Source organism: Pleurodeles waltl, chromosome 8 (assembly GCF_031143425.1).
Source record: "Pleurodeles waltl isolate 20211129_DDA chromosome 8, aPleWal1.hap1.20221129, whole genome shotgun sequence".
In the NCBI taxonomy this organism is placed as follows: Eukaryota; Metazoa; Chordata; class Amphibia; order Caudata; family Salamandridae; genus Pleurodeles; species Pleurodeles waltl.
In genome coordinates this window covers 258,611,711-258,633,536 of record NC_090447.1, presented here as the reverse complement: position 1 = coordinate 258,633,536, position 21,826 = coordinate 258,611,711, and the positions used below count along the sequence as shown (strand labels likewise).

The window sequence follows — 21,826 nt, the reverse complement described above, 5'->3', positions numbered from 1 at the left end:
GACTCCATCAAGGAATCATGTACTTGGAAAAAATATGTGCTCTCCAGTCTACCACTTCATATATCGAAACAAATGTGGTAGCCATTGAGGCCACCATAAACACCCTAGGCATGCAATTGTCTAAAACAAAGAAGGCGGTCAAGGGAATGTACAAGAGAATTGTAAGAATGGAGTCCTTGGGGGCCAGTCTTTGGTAAATGTAGCAGAAACGTCATCTCTGCTGTGATACAATTTGAACGTATGCCTGTCTAGTCAGAAGATGCTTTGCGGGTGCAACTTCTGAGCATTTCACAACAACCTTCAGATCAGGACTACTTGCATAATGTAATCCAGTGACTTGTAGACAAGGAGGAGTTTCCTTCTGAATCTGGTACTGGTGTTCAAGTGTCCCAGGTGTAGCACATTCCAGACCAGGACGTGGAAGCTCATACTACCCTGAAGGGCACAGGTATGGCTGAACTGAGCAATCCACTGGTTAAAGATACAGTCCGAAAGATGTTGACGATACAAGGGATTTTGTACTTCCTGACTATCCAGGTCAATCAGAAAAAAATACAAAAAGTGCAGCATATGAAAAGGAGGAATACATTGGCGTAATGACAGTTAGGAGCATATATTTGTACTCTGTTTGCGCTGAATTTGCGTCATTTTTTTTAACGCAAATTAGGCGCAAACTTAACTCCATATGTATACTTTGGCGCTAGACCCGTCTAGCGGCAAATTAATGGAGTGAGAGTCATTTTTTTACCGTAGGAACCTACCTTGCATTAATGACATGCAAGGTAAGCGTTCCTGGGTAAAAAATTACTCAAAGGCATTTGCGCCTTATTTATACTCCCGTGCAAAAATGAAACACAGGAGGGGGAGGGCCTCAAAAAATGACTCTAAACCGGTTTAGCTCCATTTTTTAACGCCTGGGTCAGGGCAGGCGTTAAGGGATCAGTGGGCTCATTTCAATGGTCTCCGACCATGCAAGCAGTCCACAAGTGCCCTTCCCTGCCCCCAGGGACACCCCCTGCCACCCTCGCCCACCCCTGGAGGACACCAATGGATGGGGTGACCCATCTACGGTAAGTAGAGGTAAGTATTTTTTTTTAACATAGTAGTGGCATAGGGGGGCCTAACTTGGCCCCCCTACATGCCACTGTGCCCAATGGCCATGCCCAGGGGACAGAAGTCCCCCGGGCATGTCCATTGGGCAGGGGGACATGACTCCTGTCTTTGGCAAGACAGGAGTCTTTTCCATGGGGGTTGTGCATCAAAAAATGACGCTAGTCAGGTTAGAGCCAATATTTTTGACTCTAACCTAACTTGCCCTATTCTTTGGCGCACGGCCCCCAGTCTTCCCTTTGCCTCTGCATGCCCGGCTACCGTCATTAATTTTGACGCTAACCAGGCCACAGCGCCGGCTACCGTCATTCCATAAATAAGGTACCCGGCTGGCGCTTTGGAATGGCGGCAGGCCGCCTTAAACTTTTTGACGCAAATCTGTGCTAGCGCAGGTTTGAGCCAAAAAGTATAAATATGGGCCTTAGAGTTTTACAAGAGATGGTTCTAGACTGCTAAAGTGGGTCTCTGGATCTTTCAAGCAGTCATAGTGAGATATCTGGGCTTATTTATATGTCTATTAGTTATATGTAAAATTTATATAATTGTATTTATTTTTATTCTGTGCTTATTTAGATGTCTGAGTATTACCCTCTTGTGGTTACATTTTGTCTTCAGATTACAGTACTTGAAAGCCAATAGTACCACTTCTTAGCATGAATTATTTTTTCCTGTCTTGTGCACTAAAAGGGTCCTACACTTGGTCCAAATACGCCTGTTTGCTGGAAAACACCCTTATTGTTCTGCTGAATTTATTTGTGATGGTTAATCTTTTTTATTGCTACTATATAGCTGTGTTTTTTCCTGTTTTTAGTTTTGCAGTGTATATTTGCAGTAAAAACGAACATACTAATCCACTCATCCAAGGCTAGACCTATTGCCTTTGTAGCTCTTTTTTCATTATGGCTGTCGTGACCCAGCTCTAAATTGCTCACCTGCTCTGGTGGTCTGACATCAGTGAAGCTATATTTGATGACCACATTTTTGCTATGTCTATTAGGTTTCAATTGGCTAGCATACAGTTCGTAGTTCCATCACCGTGCTTTTAAAATGTGCGAAGTAATCAGTCTGTTAAATAATGTGCTGTCACTTACTCGAAGATATCAAAACATTTTTGGCATCATCCATGCTAATCCCATTGGCTTTTTTGGCTTGAACCAGTTTCTTTAATCTTTTTAATGTTCCCATTGATTCTGATTTATTATCTTCGGATTCTGTCACCTGTGAAAAGTAAACACACTAATAGATGCAAATATGAAATACTGAAAACATAAATTAAAATAAAAAAAAACAGGTTGATATGTCACTGAATGTAAAGGTCTGCAGTAGGTGTAGAATTTTCAGTTTAACGACTCGCCGTTGATCAGTGATACACCGAAAATATTTAAGGGTGCCCTGGTTTACCCACAAAATCTGTACCTTCGTATTCGTAAGCATATGGCCGGAGCTGTCAACCAGTTCCACGTGGCAGCATTTTCCCCGGGAACCTTTGCGACAAATTCAGAGTAGCTGTGATGATAGCTGATGGGCACTTTGTATACAGGCGCTTTCTTAGAGAAGAGATTAAAATGTTGCTGCTTACCTCATAACCCTATACCCTGATGCTCTCGTTCTAGTTCTATACAAACACACAATGCACTAGTAGTTACAGTACTGCTTTTACATAACTGATAAAAGTTGGTGATATGGGTTATGATGGGTACATGTGAGCGCGGATGATTTTTTCAAATAGAGACTCAATTTTGGATGTATTATCCTTACATAGAATTAGATGGTATGTACACTGGTTTGTTGCTAACCGAAGTAAAAACAATGTAACTTAGTACTTGATAATTAACAATATACGGGTAGTCTTTGGGCAACAACACCGCTGACTGCCATACGTATGCTGTTAAGCACATGACTAAAAAGGCATGAGAATATGTTTAACTTGTATTTGCAATGGCAGCCTCGAGAAAGTCCATTCCCTGAGGCTGCTCCACAAGAAAGTGTGGAAAACCTCATCATAGGCCACTATGAGGAAGAGGAGGACCCAACGTTTGTCAAAAGTGATGAATAGGTGTTGTCTGTCTAACTCTGTGCCCTGGGTTAGTCTGAAGCTAGATTGGTGATTGTTCAGAATGAGGTATTGCTCCACATACTCTTGACATTATCTGGCACAATGCCTTTCCAATATTTTTCAGGAGTGTTTGACATAGGATGGTAGTTTGCTAGCACATGCACATCTGCTGTCATGACTCCATCTTGTGCCCAGTGTGCACTGGGTTTTACTTACCAGACTCATATCACTCTTCAACTTGAGGGTCCTCCCTTCCCTGAATACTCCAAGTCTTGCTCCCCTTCTGGCACCTTTCTGTCTCAAGCACTCCATGATTCCCTTGCCAGGAAGCCTGAACCATTGACCCTTCTGTTCTGTTGCTATGCAAGTTTAGTCTGTTGTGCACCTGTAGATTATCTATTTAGGATAGTTATGCTTCAACTGTGAACCATTGAGTTGTACCATCATGCGCTTGGTGTTCTGTTGTACGCATTTATTGTTGCCAATTGCTGTTTGCACCTGTCACATGCAAAGGCCTCATATCCGTTTTATGTAACAAATGATCTTCACAGGTTCACTGGAATATTACATGCCTCCACATGTGACATGTGCCTTTTGGAACACTCTTTTGTTTCAGCTTAAATACCCCTTCTGAACCTGCATCAGCGCTTGGCCTCGTTTCTAGTCCTGCACAAGCATCGTCCTTGCACTCACTTCCTGAGGCACCTGGAACTTCCAGCACTCTAGTTTTCTACAGTCCGAGTTCCTGCTATGATTCCCTGAGCTCCAGCTCCCTCAACACCTCTTTCATCTCTGACTCCTGCACAACTCTTCTTGTTCCCTGGCGCCTTCAAGAATCAGGTCCTCAAGACCTTCTTCGAGCTCCAGATGAGATTAAGTTCTTGGCTATCCCTGAGCACATCCATTACGGCGATTGTTTTTCTTATTTTGTCTCTTCCGCTCTTCTGGATGGTGCAGGATCTAGGAGTTCGTCCCTAAATCTTGCATCATCCTGAGAGATATTAGAGTTCCAGCATCAGCTGCATTGTTGTCTCCGCCGTTGGGATAAGATGAATGCGTAACATCTGCAGTATATTTCTAAGGAAGAGGGGGCGGTGACTGAGAGTTACGATATGTGATAATTAAAAGAGGAGCCTTGATTAGGCTTAGTGGCACCTGTTGTGATGGAAGGCAAAATTTCCATAATCAGTGTTTCTGGGCTTGCTTCCACAGGAAAGTTGGAGGCTTTGACATACTTGACCAGAAATATCTGTTCCTCCTCCAATCACATTTAAAAGTGGAAAAGGAAGAATAGAGTGGTGGTGGATCAGGTGGTTTATAAAGTGAGTGTGCTGTGTTCTTTTTCACTGCTTCACTGTTAGCCTTTAAATCATATCACCACAATGCTCACAAAATGGTGCTTCCATGTAGCATAATCATTGGGCACTGACTACATGACTTTAGTGTTGTGGAGGTCCTCCTGTAGTTGATGTTCCCATAGCACTGACCCACCAACAGACTTCTTTTAGTGATATGTGTGGATGCACCTTGTTTCGTATCAGAAACATCTTCTGTCATGCCCCTGATGCAACTTTAGACCTAATTTTCTGATACATTTCTCACTGTATGCCATCACTGATACTCATCCCTTATTTTGGCCTTCCCCTTGGGTGATAAGGCTCTTTATATTGTGGTCAAAATATCTGGAGTACAAATAACAATATTTTAAATATGAGGGTAAGTATATACATTTTCAACAATTAAATCAAAGCTGTAAGATACTATTACCTAAAATATAATGGTGATTACTATAATGTTAAATTGTATAACACTGTTGACATTTTTGGTATAGATGTATACACCACTATATGCTTAAATATTATGTGTTAATATTGTATTTTTTATATATGTTGTTTTTTTAGTGTGGGCTTCATTGAGAGAAATGAGCCGGCAGTACGTTTTTAATATGTTTCAATGAATATTATAATTTTATCTTATGATAATCAGCTAAATTTGTATTATTTGCTTTATACAATTATTTTCTAATCATGTAATATATTTCTGTGTTTTTACTGGTTGCTGGGTTTATTAAGGGATAGGATGGGTAGTGTTTATAAAAAAGCTGTTATTTTTAAAATATTATTGAGTTAAATTGATATCAATTAATTTAAACATTAGAAAAATTGTAAATAAAAACGTAAAGAATATTGGGGTTCATTCATTGTCATCTTTTTAATATAAATTTTTTGTATTTATCTCCCCATTCCCCTGAAATATATGCACTTTCTTCACTGTTAGTAAGACTGGTGTTGAAAAAGTAAATCAGAAATTCACTCAAATTATATTCACTTTCTACACTGTTTGTTGGACTGAGTTTTTGAACAGCAAATCTGCCCCCCCCCAACCAATATATATGCACTTTCCTCAATGTTTGCAGGACTGGAGTTACAAGAATAAATATGGAACACCCTCACCCAGTATGTGCTCTTTCCCCACTGTTAGTGGGACAGAAGTTAAAATATACATCAGACTGCCTGTTTATATACATTTTCTCCAAAGTTAGTTGTACTTTGGTTAGAACAATAATTCCAACCTCCCCCCGTAAGTATTCATACTTTTCACAGTGTTTCTAGGATTGGAGTTAGAATAAAAGATCTGACCCCCACCCCACCCACTCAAAGGAAACAAAGGAAACATGCACTTTCCCCAATGTTTGCAGGCTTGGAGTTAGAATATTAAATCTGACCCCCCTCACCGCAAATCAATTTGCACAGTGTTAGTACGATAGCTTTACAATAGTAAATCTCCACCCCCCCCCCCCATATATATATATACTTCTCCCAATTTTTGTAGTACTGGAGTTGGAATTGTAAATGTAACTCTTCTAATATATGAACTTAATGTTACTTGGGCTGGCAATAGATTAGTAATTCTGACCCCTCCAACCTTCCCTGCCTCATCCCAAATATATGACTCTTTCTATTGTTAGTAGGACTGGAATTTGAGAGTAAATGTTACCACTCCTGATTCATATAGTTTGTGGGATCAGATTTAGAATAGTAACTAAGTATAGTTTATTTTAAATATTAAACTTACTCATGTTTTTCAAATACATTTAAAACACATAATTTACTTTTATATTTTTTTTAAAAAATCACAAATATAGTTAATTTGCTTATGTTTGCTTAGAAAAGTGTTTTTAAATATTATATATCTGTGTATGAAATAATTTCAAAATTGTAATGACTTTAATTACTACTAATTAAAAATATGGGGGCCTAGTCACAAAGGCATTTGGGAGTATGTAAAGCTCTAATCCCGAGGTTCTGTTTTACATACCTTGCCAGACTTTGAGAATTGGCAGCAAACCGTAACATGAATAAATGGAAATAGTCAGTAAATATTCATATACAATTAGTGTTAATAAAAAGAACCATGTCATTTTTGCACTTATTAATAGGACATCCTGATGTTTTTGAATTGCTAAAGACATGTAGGAGCACTTGAAAGAGTACCCCTGTTTTACTACTTACTGTACTGATAAATGCTTTTGTGACTTAGCCCCCTATCACTTTTCCATTACTTAAACATATTTTGCAATGCTATATTTTTGTTGATTCTAATGGCATATTAAAAATACTATTTTATTGTAGCAGAGATTTTGGCAGTAGATATGTGTATGCTATTAATATTATTTACTTTCAAAATTTTAGTTGATGATTTTGTCGTTTAATTTTAAATAATAAAACATTGAGACAATGGTAGTAGATATTTTGAGATCGATATTTTAGGCTATAGATATTTTTGTAGACGAAATTTTGAACTATAAGCCTTTAGAGCACTAGTCACATCAAGGGCACAGGTCCCATAGCAGTAATCATATACTTTGTTTTCATGGTACAGGAATCCTTTTATAGCAGCGTTTTGGTATTTTGTAAACAGGTTAGGACTGGGGAATACTACTCTCACTATTAACTCTTCCATTTATCCAGGCTCTTCTTGTTTGTGTTATCCACGAAACTCTGTAGGCGTTTGAGGTACTTTTATGTGTACAGTTCTTAACTACTGCACAAATGTATGGAAACTAATACCATGGAGCACCTTATCATAGTGCAAAATTAAACAAAGAGGGTTAGAACAAAGATCGTAAAAGGTGAACGGAAGGAGGGAGAGAAAGGAAAAAGGAACAAATTAATACATGATATGGGCTGTTTCTAATGTGTTATTCTACACGTCTTCAAAATAGCGAAATATGGAAGGGATGACATTGGAGGGCAAAGGCAAGAAGGATATTTGTTTTTACGTGATTTGCAGTTCGCCAAGGGCCATGGAACAAGTGTGGCGCAAGGTCATTTTCCCCTATATGCTTCAGTGGAGAGTAAATTGACAGGAAAGCTCTTTCTATTTATGGAAGGACAAGCGTGAATGACATCTGTGCGCATTATTCTGCATTCGTTTCGAGATCAAACATGGTTCATGTGAAATAGCATTGGTTGATAAAATATTACAAAAAACAAGTTACTGAGTAATCATTGTTTATTTGTCGTTGATTCCTTTCAAAACATTTGACACACTTTAAAAGTACCATTACGTTCACAATCGTTTTCATTTTTTTTCCAGATTAGCGATATCGTAAATTTAAAAAGTTGTAATGTTTTGAGAGCTACATTAATGTGACATGTAAATAAATTAGAATACTTTAATATTGATATATTGTTCATATTATCTATATAGAAAGTGAGACGCGCCTAAAACTATTACTTCTTCTGTTCAGTCGTCTTAAGATATCTCCCATTTCTGAGCCTGTGTGATGCTGTGAGTAGTCTGTGGGCCTCATGTCAATTTTATGTGTAGGTAGCTACACACATGAAACTGTGGGTGCATGTAAATCTGTGTGCATAAATCTGCGTGTGCACGCAAGTCTGTGAGTATGTGTATGCGAGTGCACATGCACTCAAGTGTGCTTGAGAGTTCGTCTTCTTAGTTCCAGTCGAATGCCTATGTAAAGCATTCCTATATTCTGGCAATTGCAGTCTTGGTTTGGTTCTGTCAACCTCTTGGCATAAAGCACAGAAAACAATGATCTGTTAAGGAAAGGACTGGATACTTCGTGTCCTCGGAATCTGCGGAATGCATTCTTACCAGACAATGTCAAAACCAGCTCTATTGTATGTTCTGACTTAACAGCCCAGCAGTCTGCGAGACGTGTTGTTACCACTTCTCTAAAGTATACATAGAGAGGACGCTGGCTCCGTCTAGGCAGTATTTCTCTCTCACCCCATGCTAATGGCTGTCACTGTGTTGCGTGCATGAGAAACTATTTTACTATCCCAAAAGTACTGTGAACCGCTCCATATTAAATTATTTATTGCATACATGTATTCTAGACAGACAACAGTCATTTTTTTTGTTGTTGTTAAAAATGTTCTAAACAGGTCTCAAAATGCAAGTCTGTTTCTTATAGCAAATAAACTTACTGTACAGTGTGCATCAACTTACATTGATGATGTAAAACAAAGTTGCCATTTGTATTCCATATTTTGTCTTCACCACCTTTAGTAATGTGCTAACAAACGCAAGAGAGATTAATCCAGTGCAAGGTTAAAGGCCTGTAATTTATGATTATGTATGGTTAGGCTGCATATTTTTCTCCAGGCGAGCTGAAATACTGGCAACTGAAAGGACATGGTCTCACTGGGGAGGATGAAAATATGCAGCAGTCTTGATAATGTGTAAAAGTATAGCTTTTTATGGAGGCAACTTTGAATCACGTTTGCACATAAACTATTCTTGTTTGAGCTCCCAAACATTATTTAGCATTGCTCGTCATCACTCTAAAGTGCAGACATTTAAGGTCAGCTTGGTGCAGACGTGCACTGGAATTTCCCAGAAGAGAAAACTAACTTGGGAAAGGGTAAACATTAAAATCCATTTTGGGCCCAAAATCTATGCCACAAGTGGATTTTTTCAATTTGTTTAACCCACATCTAGCATATGTGAGAGACAAAATGTGGCTATTTATCAAGGGTGGGAGAGGCTCTAGATTTTGTTCTTCAACAAGGATTTGTTGAGGCATTTCTTCCTTCTGTACTACTGGCTAAGGAGGTACTTAGAATACCTGCTGAAGGAAATCGGCTACATCCTCGTAAAGAAATGGCTTTTACCTTTAATATGTTTTTCTCTGATTAAGGTCTGAATTTCAGCATAGTTTACAGCAGTTTCTCCAACTTTCATAACAGTCCATCTGCTGTAGGAAAGGGGGGAGGGAAAGCCTCAAATTAATAGAGTGGGGATATGTAAACGCCGAGGATTCTTTCGGGAGGGACTCATTTTGGATTAAAAATCGAAGGCAAGATACTTAAACCAGCTACTCAGTGAATTCCTATGTATAATACAATGGAAACATAGAGTTTGAGTTAATTGTTTTTTTTTTCGGAAACCATTGTAATGTGGATTCCATTTGTATGGAATCCAGCTCACAGAGTTCATTCAATAAAAATAAGGTTTATTTTGATGACATTCTGGAGTATATATTTTGTTTTAAGAGCAGGGAGTATTTCTGCTTTAGAGCTGCTAAAGCGAGAAGCAAGATAAGGAAATGGAAGATGTGAATTGGCTAGTAAAAAGTTGACTCTAGGAAAGAAAGTTTGTGCAAAGATTATTTTTTGTGTTGTTTTAGAAAGAATGCATTGTGCATATGGAATTCCGTGCTGGAAAGGTGTGTGCACCAGGGAGAATCTACATGGCGATCTGAAACACAATGGAGTCTATTCACAAAGGTGTTATGAAGTATTTAAAGTGTTACTCCTATAGTACTGCTTTAGAAACTCTTACATGCATTTGTGAATTGGTTCCAAACATCTAAAATGGGAATAAAATGGGAACACTTAAGGGATATTAATTTGCAATTAGTACAAATTCAGAGGACTGTGCCCATTTTTAACTTTTACTAATAGGAAATTAAATGCTTCAGGGCCTATTCACAAAGACATGTAACACTAGGCCTATAGATCTACTTGTCATAATAATAAATTATTTGTTGATCCAGCTTGTTGTATTTGGGTTATTTACATACGTTTTTATTCCTATTGTACATGAATATACTTGTCTCTTTAAATCTCTTGTTATATTTTAATCTCTGATGCATGCGCTAGGTTGTCATGGTTTCAGCTGTTGTCTGGCTCAGCTGGCATTCTTTGGATGACCACTGACCTGGAGGACACCTGTGTTCTTTGCTCCTATCTGTGCTTCGTGCATTCTACAATTCATGCCTCATATCTGTGAATCCTGAATCTGATTAAGGAAACCTTTTGCTACCAACCTTACCGGAATCATCTATTCATTGCTGCCTGAGTACACAAGACAGCCCCACAATGCTGTTTTGCTATAATGTGTAATGTTCAAATATAGCAAAGAAATGTCTTTTTTTTAAAACAAACACGAGTTTCATATGTTGGATTTGGAGTTGGGTTTGAATGCTTTGAATGAATGAATAACTTAAAAGAGCATACTGGTGCTAAGTAAGTAAATCGGACACAGCAAGATTAATTTGAATGGAATGAAGTATTCAAGTTTTCAACTATTTATTAAAAACAAGTTTAGAAGGAATGGGTTTGAGACAAAATGGTAGCTCATTCCACAGTTTGGAGGCCAGGAAGCAAAAAGAGCATCCTATTTAGTCCTAAAGACTTAGAATTTTTAAGAGGAGGACCTAAGGGTTCTGTCATTTAAAGTGAATCAGCTTGTGCACTGGGAGTAATTTAACCTCATCAAATGAGGGTGTTGCAGGGAATATTAAGTAGGAGCCTGGCTGCGGCATTGTGAACTACCTGAAATGTCCAAATCCGATAGTGAGGCACTCCCAGGTATAAGGCACTTGCATAATTCAGCCTTGCAATGATTAGGAAATGGAGAACAGTTGGATGAATGTTATCAGGGACAATTGTAATGATTTTTTAAAGACCACAAAAAGAAGCAAATAGTAGCCACTGTCACAACTTGCAAATGAATTGCGAGACTGCTATCAAAATGTCACCCCCAGGTTCTCTGCTGATTTAACATTTGAGGTTTGAATGGTTCTTGAAGTTCATCATTAGATTTTTGGCAGGAAAAAATGAGTTGTGTATCGTCCTGTTATGACACCACTTTGATGCCTAATGACTGGGTAATGGCAGCGAGAATGGTCATATAAACATTAAACAGTGCTGGGCTCAAAGAGGACCCCAGCAGCACTCTGTGTTTCAATGACTTAGTAGAAGAAGAAAACAATGGAGGTGGACAGCATCAAATTATAAACTCCAGTGTTAACTAAGCGTTACAGCAGAATGGAGAGAATCACAGTGTCAAAGGCTGACAATATATCTGGCAACATAAAGGCCGAAGATTAATCTTGATGTAAACTCATCTTAATAAATTCCAGCAGCTCAGTGCAAATTCTGTACTAAATCTTGGTCTGAAACCAGACTGGGTGATATGAAGTGGGTCCAGAGTGTCAACGTGGTGAGAGAGCTGACCATTCACCATTTTCTCCAGCACTTTAGAAACAATTGGAAGTGATGATATAGGCCTATGCTTTTATATATTCAAAGGATCCACTGTTTTCTATTTTAGCAAGGGAACCATATGGCCATGTTTCCAGCTTTTTGGAACAACTGCATAACTAAATATTGCTTGAAAAAGTAGTTCAAGAGTTCAAAAGTGGCTTCGACTAAGATCTACAGAGGGAAAGGGTTTAAAGGTGAACCAAAACTAAAGTTATGTATTGCCTGTACAGATTCTCCCAGTGTAATTTAATTAATCTTTGCTAAGGAGAACCTGCTGCAGGGGTAGAAAGATGGGGAAACACTATGGATTCAGAGTTAACTTGAAAGTTCTAAAAATCCACAGAAGTTGCACACAATTCATTTAATGGAGCCATTGCCCAATTCTAAGCCCTGGGAGCAAGAAAAGATTAGACTATTTTGAAGACTTGTTTGAGGGCATTAGTGGCTGAAAGATGTTGTTTAGAGCAGTTGGCTTGGGCTTTCCAAGCAGCGTTATGAAATTTTGTAAAGGCTATTTTATGATTGTTTTTTATCTACCGGATCATATTTTCTCGTCCAAATTCTTCCTAATCCTTTAGAATTGTTTTTTCTATCACAAACATGTCAAAAATCCATGAAGCTAATGGTTTAGTTCTTGCGGAGTCTATATTTCCTAAAGGAGAAATTTGACTAATTACTGCTCAAAGGCATTTATTGACAGATTATACATATTCTGCTACATCGCCTACAAAGTTTGGTTCAGAGGACAAACATTTAAATCAAATATTTTGCTTGTTCATCTTATAAAATGATTGTGAAGGTTTAAGTTGCACTGAATTAGGCAGTCATTCTGATCAATACATGAAAGAGAGAGAAAGTTTGAACAAATGTAGCATGGCCAACTGATTGGGTAAAGGAAATGAGCAACTGGGATAAGCTGAGAGATGAAAGGATGCCTGTCAATTGACAAGCATGTAAGCAACTGATATCCTCTTCATGCACATTAAAATTGCTGAGTACTGTGCAGTGTACTGGATGCCGAATGGATCCAAAAACTCAGCTGGGCATTTGAGAAGTCTATTGAATGGGAGGTGATAAATAAGAGCATTTGAAAAGGAACAATTAGCAGAGATTTTGATTGAAAACACAAAACCATCCTCATTGACTGACTTGTCTAACAACAGTTGAGCAGTCAAAATGAGAGAGATGAATAAGAGCCACTTTTCCATCTCTGGGTTTGATGGTCTAAATTTGTTATTGAAAAACTTGCATGTAGAGCTGCTGCAGTGTCTGGGAGTGTAGCATTAAATCAATTTTCATAAAAAATCCAGGTCTCAGATATGAGAGGTAACTAAGTTGTAAATGTATAGCATGTGTTTAGGAAGAGACCTTTCACTGATAAGACAGGCTGATGAGGACTATATTACCATACTGCCCTCTGCCCAGGTCTTCCTGGGCTGGCTTGATCTCAAACCCCTGCCAGAAGTGGTGTTGACCCGTATGACATTTGACGTAGGATGCCAGACCCGCACACATTACTGACGTTGATTCTGTGCTGGCCAGAAACCATCCTCCAAAGAGCCAGCAAGTTTCTAGAGTCATAACTGATCTTACTAAGCTGATCTCAAGGCTGACCAGCAGCATGGTTGGTGTTGGACATGAGCTGGCACAGATGGGCTTGCTTTAGATGCATGTTTGGTGTGCCAGTGCCGTGCCCATGCCACATCGGTGTTTAAATATGGCGGGGACAGTATGATCATGCCTGTCTTAAACAACCAGAGAGCTCCTTTTGAAGATTATTCCTTTTTTGGGACTTTCAAATAGCGAAAAATTGGTAGCTGGAGCTCCCTCCACCAAAGCATACCAGAGAGCACATAAAGCAAATACAGTAATATTGATTTAAAAAAACAGAGAACACACAAATTGAGTCTTCTGTGTACAAAAGAAATACAGCTTTTGTGCAAATTGTTGGACCAGGCCCTTTTTGCAGGGTTACCTCCAAACCTTTTGAATCTTCCTCTTATTTTGCCTGACCTCTGTTGGCTCTAGGGCTCTGGGCACTTAACCACTGCTATCCCAGTGCTAAAGTGCATATGCTCTATGTCTAAATTATATTGGTGATTGGTTTATCCATGATTGGCATATTTGATTTACTAGTAAGTCCCTAGTATAGTGAACCAGATGTGCCCAGGGCTTGTAGATCAAATGCTACTAGTGGGCCTGCAGCACTGATTGTGCCACCCACATGGCAGTCACCCTGCAAACATGTCTCAGGCCTCCCATTTCAGTGTCTATGTGTGCAGCTGTAAACTGGCATTTCGGCCTGGCAAGTGCACCCACTTGCCAGACCCAAACCTTCCCTTTTACTACATGTAAGGCACCCCTAAAGTAGGCCCAATGCAGTCCTATGGGCATGTTGCAGTGTATTTAAAAGGTAGGACATGTACTGGTGTGTTTTACATGGGCTGACAGTGAAATACTGCTAATTTTGTTTTTCACTATTGCAAGACCTATGTCTCCCATAGGGTAACATAGGGATTGCCTTGAAATATATTTTAAGTGTACTTGGAGCTGATAGAGATATGTAGTTCCTGGTCTCTGAACTCACAGTTTAAAAAAACATCTTTTGGTGAAGTTGGTTTTTGAATTGTAAGTTTGAAAATTCCACTTTTTGTCTGTCTGTGGGATACATGTCTGGGTAAGGATGACAGTTGGGCTGTTTTGTATTCACTCTAGCCAGTCGGACAAAGGGAGCTGAGTTGTGCCTTCCATATCCTGAGGACCCATCACCAGGCTGATGGGTCTTCCTGGGCAAGAGTGGTAGGAGGAGCTGAAACTTGCACCTGAATAGGGTTGGGCCTGTCCTTACACAGTGCAGTCTCCATTCCCCTGAAGCGTGCCTGGGGCCAGGTAAATGAAAGGAAGGTTCTTGTGCACTACAAAGACTTCTCTTTGAAGGTTGCCTACTTCAAAGACAGCAATGGGTATAACTACAGGATCTCTGACACCACAGAGTTCAAACACTTCTGGACTGAGGACATTCTGCCAGAAAGAAGAGCTGGATAATGTAGGAGGTACTGCCACTCTGCATGTTGCTTTGTTGTGCTGGCCTGTTGCTTGCTGCTTCTGTCCTGGGAGTGAAAGGACTGGACTTGGCTTTCTACATTCTGCTCTCCAAGGTTCTCCAAGGGCTTGAACTGAGCTTGCCTTCTGTTACGAAGTCTCAGGACCATCAAAGACTGCACCTGCCAGCACCTTGGCTCTCTTGATGAGAGTCCTGACTTGCCAAGTGGTACCAAATTCAGTTTCTGGGCATTTGGAAGTGAGCTCTGGTGCAACCAAGAAGAAACTAAGCACATCGACTTGAGAGCGACTTTAGAACCTGTGGCACTCTCTGACTTCGCGCTGCTGCCTGCAGCGGAGCTGTGGCTCCCGCTGATTGCAACGACTACGACCTGCAATTCAGGCTCGATACTGCCGCTGTACCTCTGAAGTCCCACCAAAGCGTGAGTCAGGAGTGCGGTGTCACCAATGTCCCTGACACCGACTCTGCTGCAGCACCTGTGGACCCATGCTGTGATTGCGATATCGCAAAATCCACGCCTTGCATCTTGACCAGCTGGATTCATTGATCGCGCCTTGTCATAAGGAACTGACACCTCTCCTGCAACTGTAAGGGATCAGCGCCTCACCTCGGGTGCCCAGCAGTAAGGAATCAACACCTCACCTCCCTGGTAGCAGTAAGGAACCAACGCCACACCAGCTCTAGCGACGCCTCACCTCCCCAACTCCATACGATGTCTTTGTGTCCACATCATTTTCCAAGGTACCGTACCTGGGGTTCGTCTGACTCTGTGACAAGCTTGCACTTCCTCACAAGTGGTGTTGTACTGTTGGAAACGACTCCTTCAAGATGCAGTGATAGCCTTAGTTGGATCTATTGTGTTTCTAAGCACTTTTCTAATATTTTATCTTTGAAGATTTGGATCTTTACTTGTGCATGTTGGATTTTTGTCGTTTTGGTCTCGTTTCACTCAGATAAATATAGGCAATTTTCGAAAATGGTGAATTTTGAAGGAAACATAAATTCATTCTAAGATCATAAGGGAAAACTGTCTGTGCCTGCAAACTGTCATCCATAACGTTTCAAGTTAATTGAAATTATAGTGGATGTCTGCCCTGAGAAAGTTTGCAATTATAGATCTCTTCCTTTCCAGCTTTTACTGTTCGCGTTTGTTGCATTTCTTTCTTTCTCACATGTTTACTTTTTTTGTCCTTCCATCTGTCCATCACCAAAAATCCTGTCTCTTTGACAGATCTCCACAGGAATCTTGGTATTAATTTGTATATGGTATTTCTTTCTTTCAAGCTCGTGGTTTTAGATAGTCTTGGTGTATATCTTTGCTTGTCTTTCTTTTTCTATTGCTGTTCTTTCCTTAACTTATATGCACATATATATACAACCATGAAAGTTTATTATGATGGACATGTACACTGTAATAATTACCTCTACATTTTGAGATGGTGGCCAAGTACAGTGAAACATAATGTTGGCTATTGTCTTAATTACCTTCCCACATAACTGGCAATATCTCTCTTTGCTCGGAATTGTGTACCATGAGTTAACAGACTTAAAAATGGGTAAATGGCTGAATCTATTCTGCTTTAAGTTTTATCTGTTGTTTAAGTTAGTCAACATATCACAGTATTTGATGTCATTTCTAGTACTATATGCACTATATTTGCTACATGTACTTAATTTGTGAACCGAACAAGATAGCATTTCACAATAAGTTTAAGTAAGCATGATTAGTTTCAGGTTCAGCAAATAATAAAAACACCTTTAATTGTACAAGTAACCTTGTGTGGAACAAATAATAATGTGCACATCTGCCCTGACTGATAAAACTTTATGCATCTGCTCTCAAACTTGATATAATGTTCGAAGGCAATCAAATGAATACGAAATAACGCAAATTGTCTTATGTACAACAAAAAAATGAAAAAGAGGTTTTGATACCTGTTATTTAGGGATATTATCCTGAAGTGATAATTTCTGAATGATATAATACGGGCACAGATAACATCAAACAATACATTTTGCACTATGAACATTTAAGGGGAAGTAACTTGTATGTAATGTACGTCAGAAGCATGCTACAGGATGAATTTATGTGATAGGACAAAGTCTTACAAGTGTATCAGCTTGTGCCATTTGTGTGATCCAAAATCCAATGACAAGCCTTTAAAACAAATTGTAAGCCACTCAGTAAATAATCTCCATAGGCGCAACACGAGTAACAAATCAGCAATAATTAACAAGAAACATAACCAATCAGTCATTTTAACCATGCAGACCACCTGCTGTGAGACACAAATATTTTCCCTGTGGAACGTGCTTTCGTGGCAGAACTACTGTAAAAGGACCATCAGGAGTCACCATTTGAGATGATTGCATCTGGATGAACTGAACCTCAGCAGCAAAAAGTCTTAATCGCAGTCATTTTTCATTTACTTCGCTCATGATGCTTTTTGAAAATCCAGTATTGTCAGCTGAACAGTCAATGAGAAAGCAATTTTCTATTGCATGCATGAGGCACTAACTGAAAGGTTGTAGTACAGAATGCACTGCATTGGAAGGGTGATTGCATGATATCTAGCACAGGTTTTGTGGTAGAAGAATAGCCTTTCAGTACAATATGGTATTCTCAGACATAAATAACAACGTTTCTATGTATTCATGATGTACATTGTAGCACACTTGCAAACTTAAAAACAGTTTTGAGAAAATCTCTGTCTACTTTAGTAGATATGGATGTGCTTAAAAGCAAGGATGTTTGCATGAGATGACCAGTACCGCCCACAGTACGCTCCCTTGATACAAAGTAACATCTATTGGTACTTTGTTTTACTACTACTTCTGCTATTTACAAGCAGAAAACAAGTTTTGTGCTTGAAGGTATATCTCAATAGAAGACTTTGCACTGGTTTGCATCATTTTTATAATACAAACGCAGCGCAAAGGTGTAATAAATCTGGGCCCAAGAGTCCATGACTGGCAGGTTGAGAACATGTATCACATACTAGATAATTATCCCCAAAATAATAAATGAGCATGTAATAAAACACGTTTGCAAACTGCTGTTGTCTGCTTAATTTAATCTTACCAGGTCTTTCTCAACTGGGCTCTGGACTCGTGGTGGAATCCATTGTTCATAGGATGGCATCTGCAAAGGCAAATAAAATAAAAGAGACGTATACCAAACAGTGGTAATCTTGTTCGTAATTAGAAGTAATTTATCGCTTCAGGTATGCTAAAAGTATGTTTTTATTTATTCCATTTAAAGTGTTTCAGTTGTGACTTTATCATTTTATAGCTTATTCCATCAAACGGATCTTTATCATGTTCCATAAGCAAAATTAATTAATTGTAGTTAATAGCGCAACTGAAAATGTGTGATCTCTGTCCTCAGTATAGTACACACAATTCTAGAATTCCACTTCATCTACTGCTTATTCTGCATATTTTAATAATCGGTGTTTGTAGCTGAAAAGTATCAAACAGGGCTGGCTTTAGGGGGGTGCCACTGGTACGGCTGCACTGGGTCCTGACCTGGAAGAGGGGCGCTGACCTCAGGGTGGGGTGCTCTGTTTGCAATAATTTAAAAGCACCTGAAGCAGAGTTCCAAGTGCATTCAGCTGTTAGGCAGCAATAAAAATGTCAAGATAACTCTTGTGATTAATGTTCCTGAAAGAGACAGAGATCATATTTTGTGCAGAGGGTTAATATGCCTGCTGCAAAGAACAGATCTGTACTTTATCATGATAGCTAAGTGGAATAGTAAAGCTAGCCTTTAGAATGAGCTTTAAAACAAATGAAATGTATGTGAGAGAGGAGCTATGGAGTGATGAGGGTCACTTTGCAATATGGTAGTGAGGGAATCCAAGGGGGAGGTCATGGGAGGTCTCTGTTCACATTTTCCTTTTTGATTACTGTATTGAAATCAAAATGTATGCCTCGACTTGCCACTGTAGCCACTGTAGCCACGAGGAACCCCGGATAGGCTGTGGAAGCAGGCCACTATGAAGACTAAATATGCATCAGGGATCCCCAGCTTATTCTGTCCTGAATGTGGCCTCAATGAAACAGCACAAGCTTTCTGTATAAGCATATACGTGTTGAGTTTCAGCGACTAAATAAAAATACACGTCCTTGGTCATACACTAGACTATAATAATATTGCATAGCTTTCTTCAGAAACGCATGAAAAGGAGAAAATATTTTGGCATAATATATGGATTTTTTTACTGTGATATCAATCATTTTGACACAATAAAAATATGTTTTTTGGGGAAGATTCTTTCACTGGAGAAGTTTGGGCTTGCTTTTTTAACTTTTGTGGTTCTTTGAGCAATGTGAAGCTCATTAAAACAGTTTCCTGGATACATTTATTGCCACAGTCAAAACATAATTACATTATTGCAACTCTCTTTCAAGTGATGTTCATATCTTTCATGTACAGTAGATTCTGATGGGTTAGGAGACATGAGTTGTGTTTTGTGTTCAATAGAACCAAAATATGTTACACCTCTTTGAAGACCTGATTTTTTAATTATAAAATGCCTTTTTGTAAAAAGAAATGTGATGTTCACATTGTTTTGAAGATTTTTCTTTTTGCTGATAAGGGGCATTTTCAATATTCTAAATGTAGAACATGACCATCTTTTACATGGTGCTCTCAGATATAAGTCATAACTCTTTTTCAGAATATATGTCTTTATGCATTTTACCCCTATTAATCAGTAGAAAAATTACCTCTGCTCCCCCTTTTCACAGGATCGAATTGACATAACCCTAATTGGCATATTTAGCCTACCTGTAAATCCTTATTACATACTGTACCCAGGACATGTAAGTTAAATTTCATTAGTGGACAGCAGTACCTAGTGTGCATTTCAGGTACAGTGGCAGCAAAAACATGGCTTCAGGCCTACTATGTTAGCCTAAGTGGTGCAGGTTAAAAACTGTAATTCAGCCTGTCAAAATAAACCCTTTCATAGGTCTAAACCAGCTTTTTAAATATTATAAAGTCACCATTAAGTAATCTTTACAGCCCATGATGTAGGGTACATGGTATTTAAAAGAAGGACATGTAGAAATCTGATGTCAAACATGCCCTTACAGTCACTAGCACCTAAAGGCTTTTTTCACTGGAGCAAAGCTGGCTGTTCTAATGAGACACACTGGATGAACTATTAATGTTAATATTGCTATCTTTGTCTAGGAACTAACTATACATTACATTTTTGGACTCGCCATAATATTCATTAAAAGCACAATGCACTGGTGAAGTCAAACTTTTAATGAATATTAAGTTAACAATATATCTAGAAAGTAATGTTTTCCCTACCTAAATCTCCTGGAGGCTGCTTTGCATTAGCCTCCAGGTACAGCTCTCTGAGTGCTCAAGCTCTTTACAAAGTGTGAAAACTGTTCCCAGAGAAAAGGCAAAGCCCTAGGTGTTGGAGGTGTTTCTGTTCCATTGGCAGGGTGACCATTTGGGCAGTGCCTGGAAAAATAATTAACTTCAAAGATGCTTCCCCTGTCACAGGCAATTGTCAGAGGATACTTGGAGAGGCTCCTTCATTTGTTTCCCAAATCAGGCAGGATCCAAACCCATTGGGAAAGGAGTTGCCCACAGAACTTGTTTGAAGTGACCACAGAGAAGGAGTTGTTCATTTCCCTGGCCATGCATATGGGGTGGACACACAGGCTCTGCACAGAGAGAATGGTTTTCACCATTTTGGATTTAGACATAGAGGGGGCACCGTGGGATTCTTTGCAATAGGACACACATGAAGTGCTGCCAAGGTGGGTAGGGTTACCCACTGGAACTTTTACTCCATAGACAGGAGTGACACCCGGCGGTCAGTGCCAGGCATAAATGTGACATCCCCAGTACTCACCTCAGAACATTACTGGACCTAAAAAAGTTCAGATGTGGACTGAACTTGCTGGCTGAGACATAGGAAGAGCCTGAAGGACGGTACCTCCTCTCTCTTGTACCCAGGAGAAAGAAGTGGATTCCAGGGGTCCTAATGTTGACCTCCTGTTCAAGTTACGGGGCACAAAAGATACATGAGGCCTTTCCTCCAACTTCATTGGACTCTGCTGTTTTCCTCCGCTGGAGTAAGTCCTAACCCGTCCCCCCAAGTGCTGTTGCTGAGGTCCTGCAACCCTTGGCTGTGTCTGGCTGGACTTCTCATACCGCCCCTGAAAACCTGGCACTTAATAACTTTTTGGTTCCAAAGACCTCCAGAGGACCAGTGCAAACCTACTAATCCAATCCAATGAAGGTGTGTTGCTGTTGACTGAAGACCCAGGTTTCTCCCACTTAAATATTTTCCACAGCAGCAAATTCAATTCAGCAGGACCTCACAGTCAAGGTATCAGTCCTCATGGAGTCCTGTTTGGCTACAGCCTGCAGTCTTGACCCACTGAGGAAAGATGAGCCCCAAAATTGTCATAAGAAACCGTGACTAGAAGAAGGCCCCAAATGTATCCAACTGACAAGGGACCAATATTTAGTGTGAAATGCACAATGCACTGGTGAAGTCAAACTTTTAATGAATATTAAGTAAACAATATATCTAGAAAGTAATGTTTTCCCTACCTAAATCCCCTGGAGGCTGCTTTGCATTAGCCTCCAGGTACAGCTCTCTGAGTGCTCAAGCTCTTTACAAAGTGTGAAAACTGTTCCTAGAGAAAAGGCAAAGCCCTAGGTGTTGGAGGTGTTTCTGTACCATTGGCAGGATGACCATTTTGGCAGTGCCTGGAAAAATAATTAACTTCAAAGATGCTTCCCCTGTCACAGGCAATTGTCAGAGGATACTTGGAGAGGCTCCGTCATTTGTTTCCCAAATCAGGCAGGATCCAAACCCATTGGGAAAGGAGTTGCCCCCAGAACTTGTTTGAAGTGACCACAGAGAAGGAGTTGTTCATTTCCCTGGCCATGCATATGGGGTGGACACACAGGCTCTGCACAGAGAGAATGGTTTTCACCATTTTGGATTTAGACATAGAGGGGGCACCGTGGGATTCTTTGCAATAGGACACACATGAAGTGCTGCCAAGGTGGGTAGGGTTACCCACTGGAAC

At 39.6% G+C, this 21,826-nt stretch overlaps 1 protein-coding gene across 2 annotated transcripts in view; it reads right to left on the bottom strand.

Annotated features, from left to right (window-relative positions):
* The window catches only part of SAMSN1 (SAM domain, SH3 domain and nuclear localization signals 1), a 571,601-nt gene that overhangs the window by 413,560 nt on the left and 136,215 nt on the right, over nucleotides 1-21,826 (bottom strand). For both annotated transcript variants that reach the window (XM_069204115.1, XM_069204116.1), the window contains 2 exons: nucleotides 17,835-17,894; nucleotides 2,202-2,328 (listed from right to left, as the gene is read on the bottom strand). In XM_069204115.1, coding sequence (XP_069060216.1) covers nucleotides 2,202-2,328; nucleotides 17,835-17,894 — 187 coding nt within the window. The remainder of the gene's footprint in view (nucleotides 1-2,201; nucleotides 2,329-17,834; nucleotides 17,895-21,826) is intronic.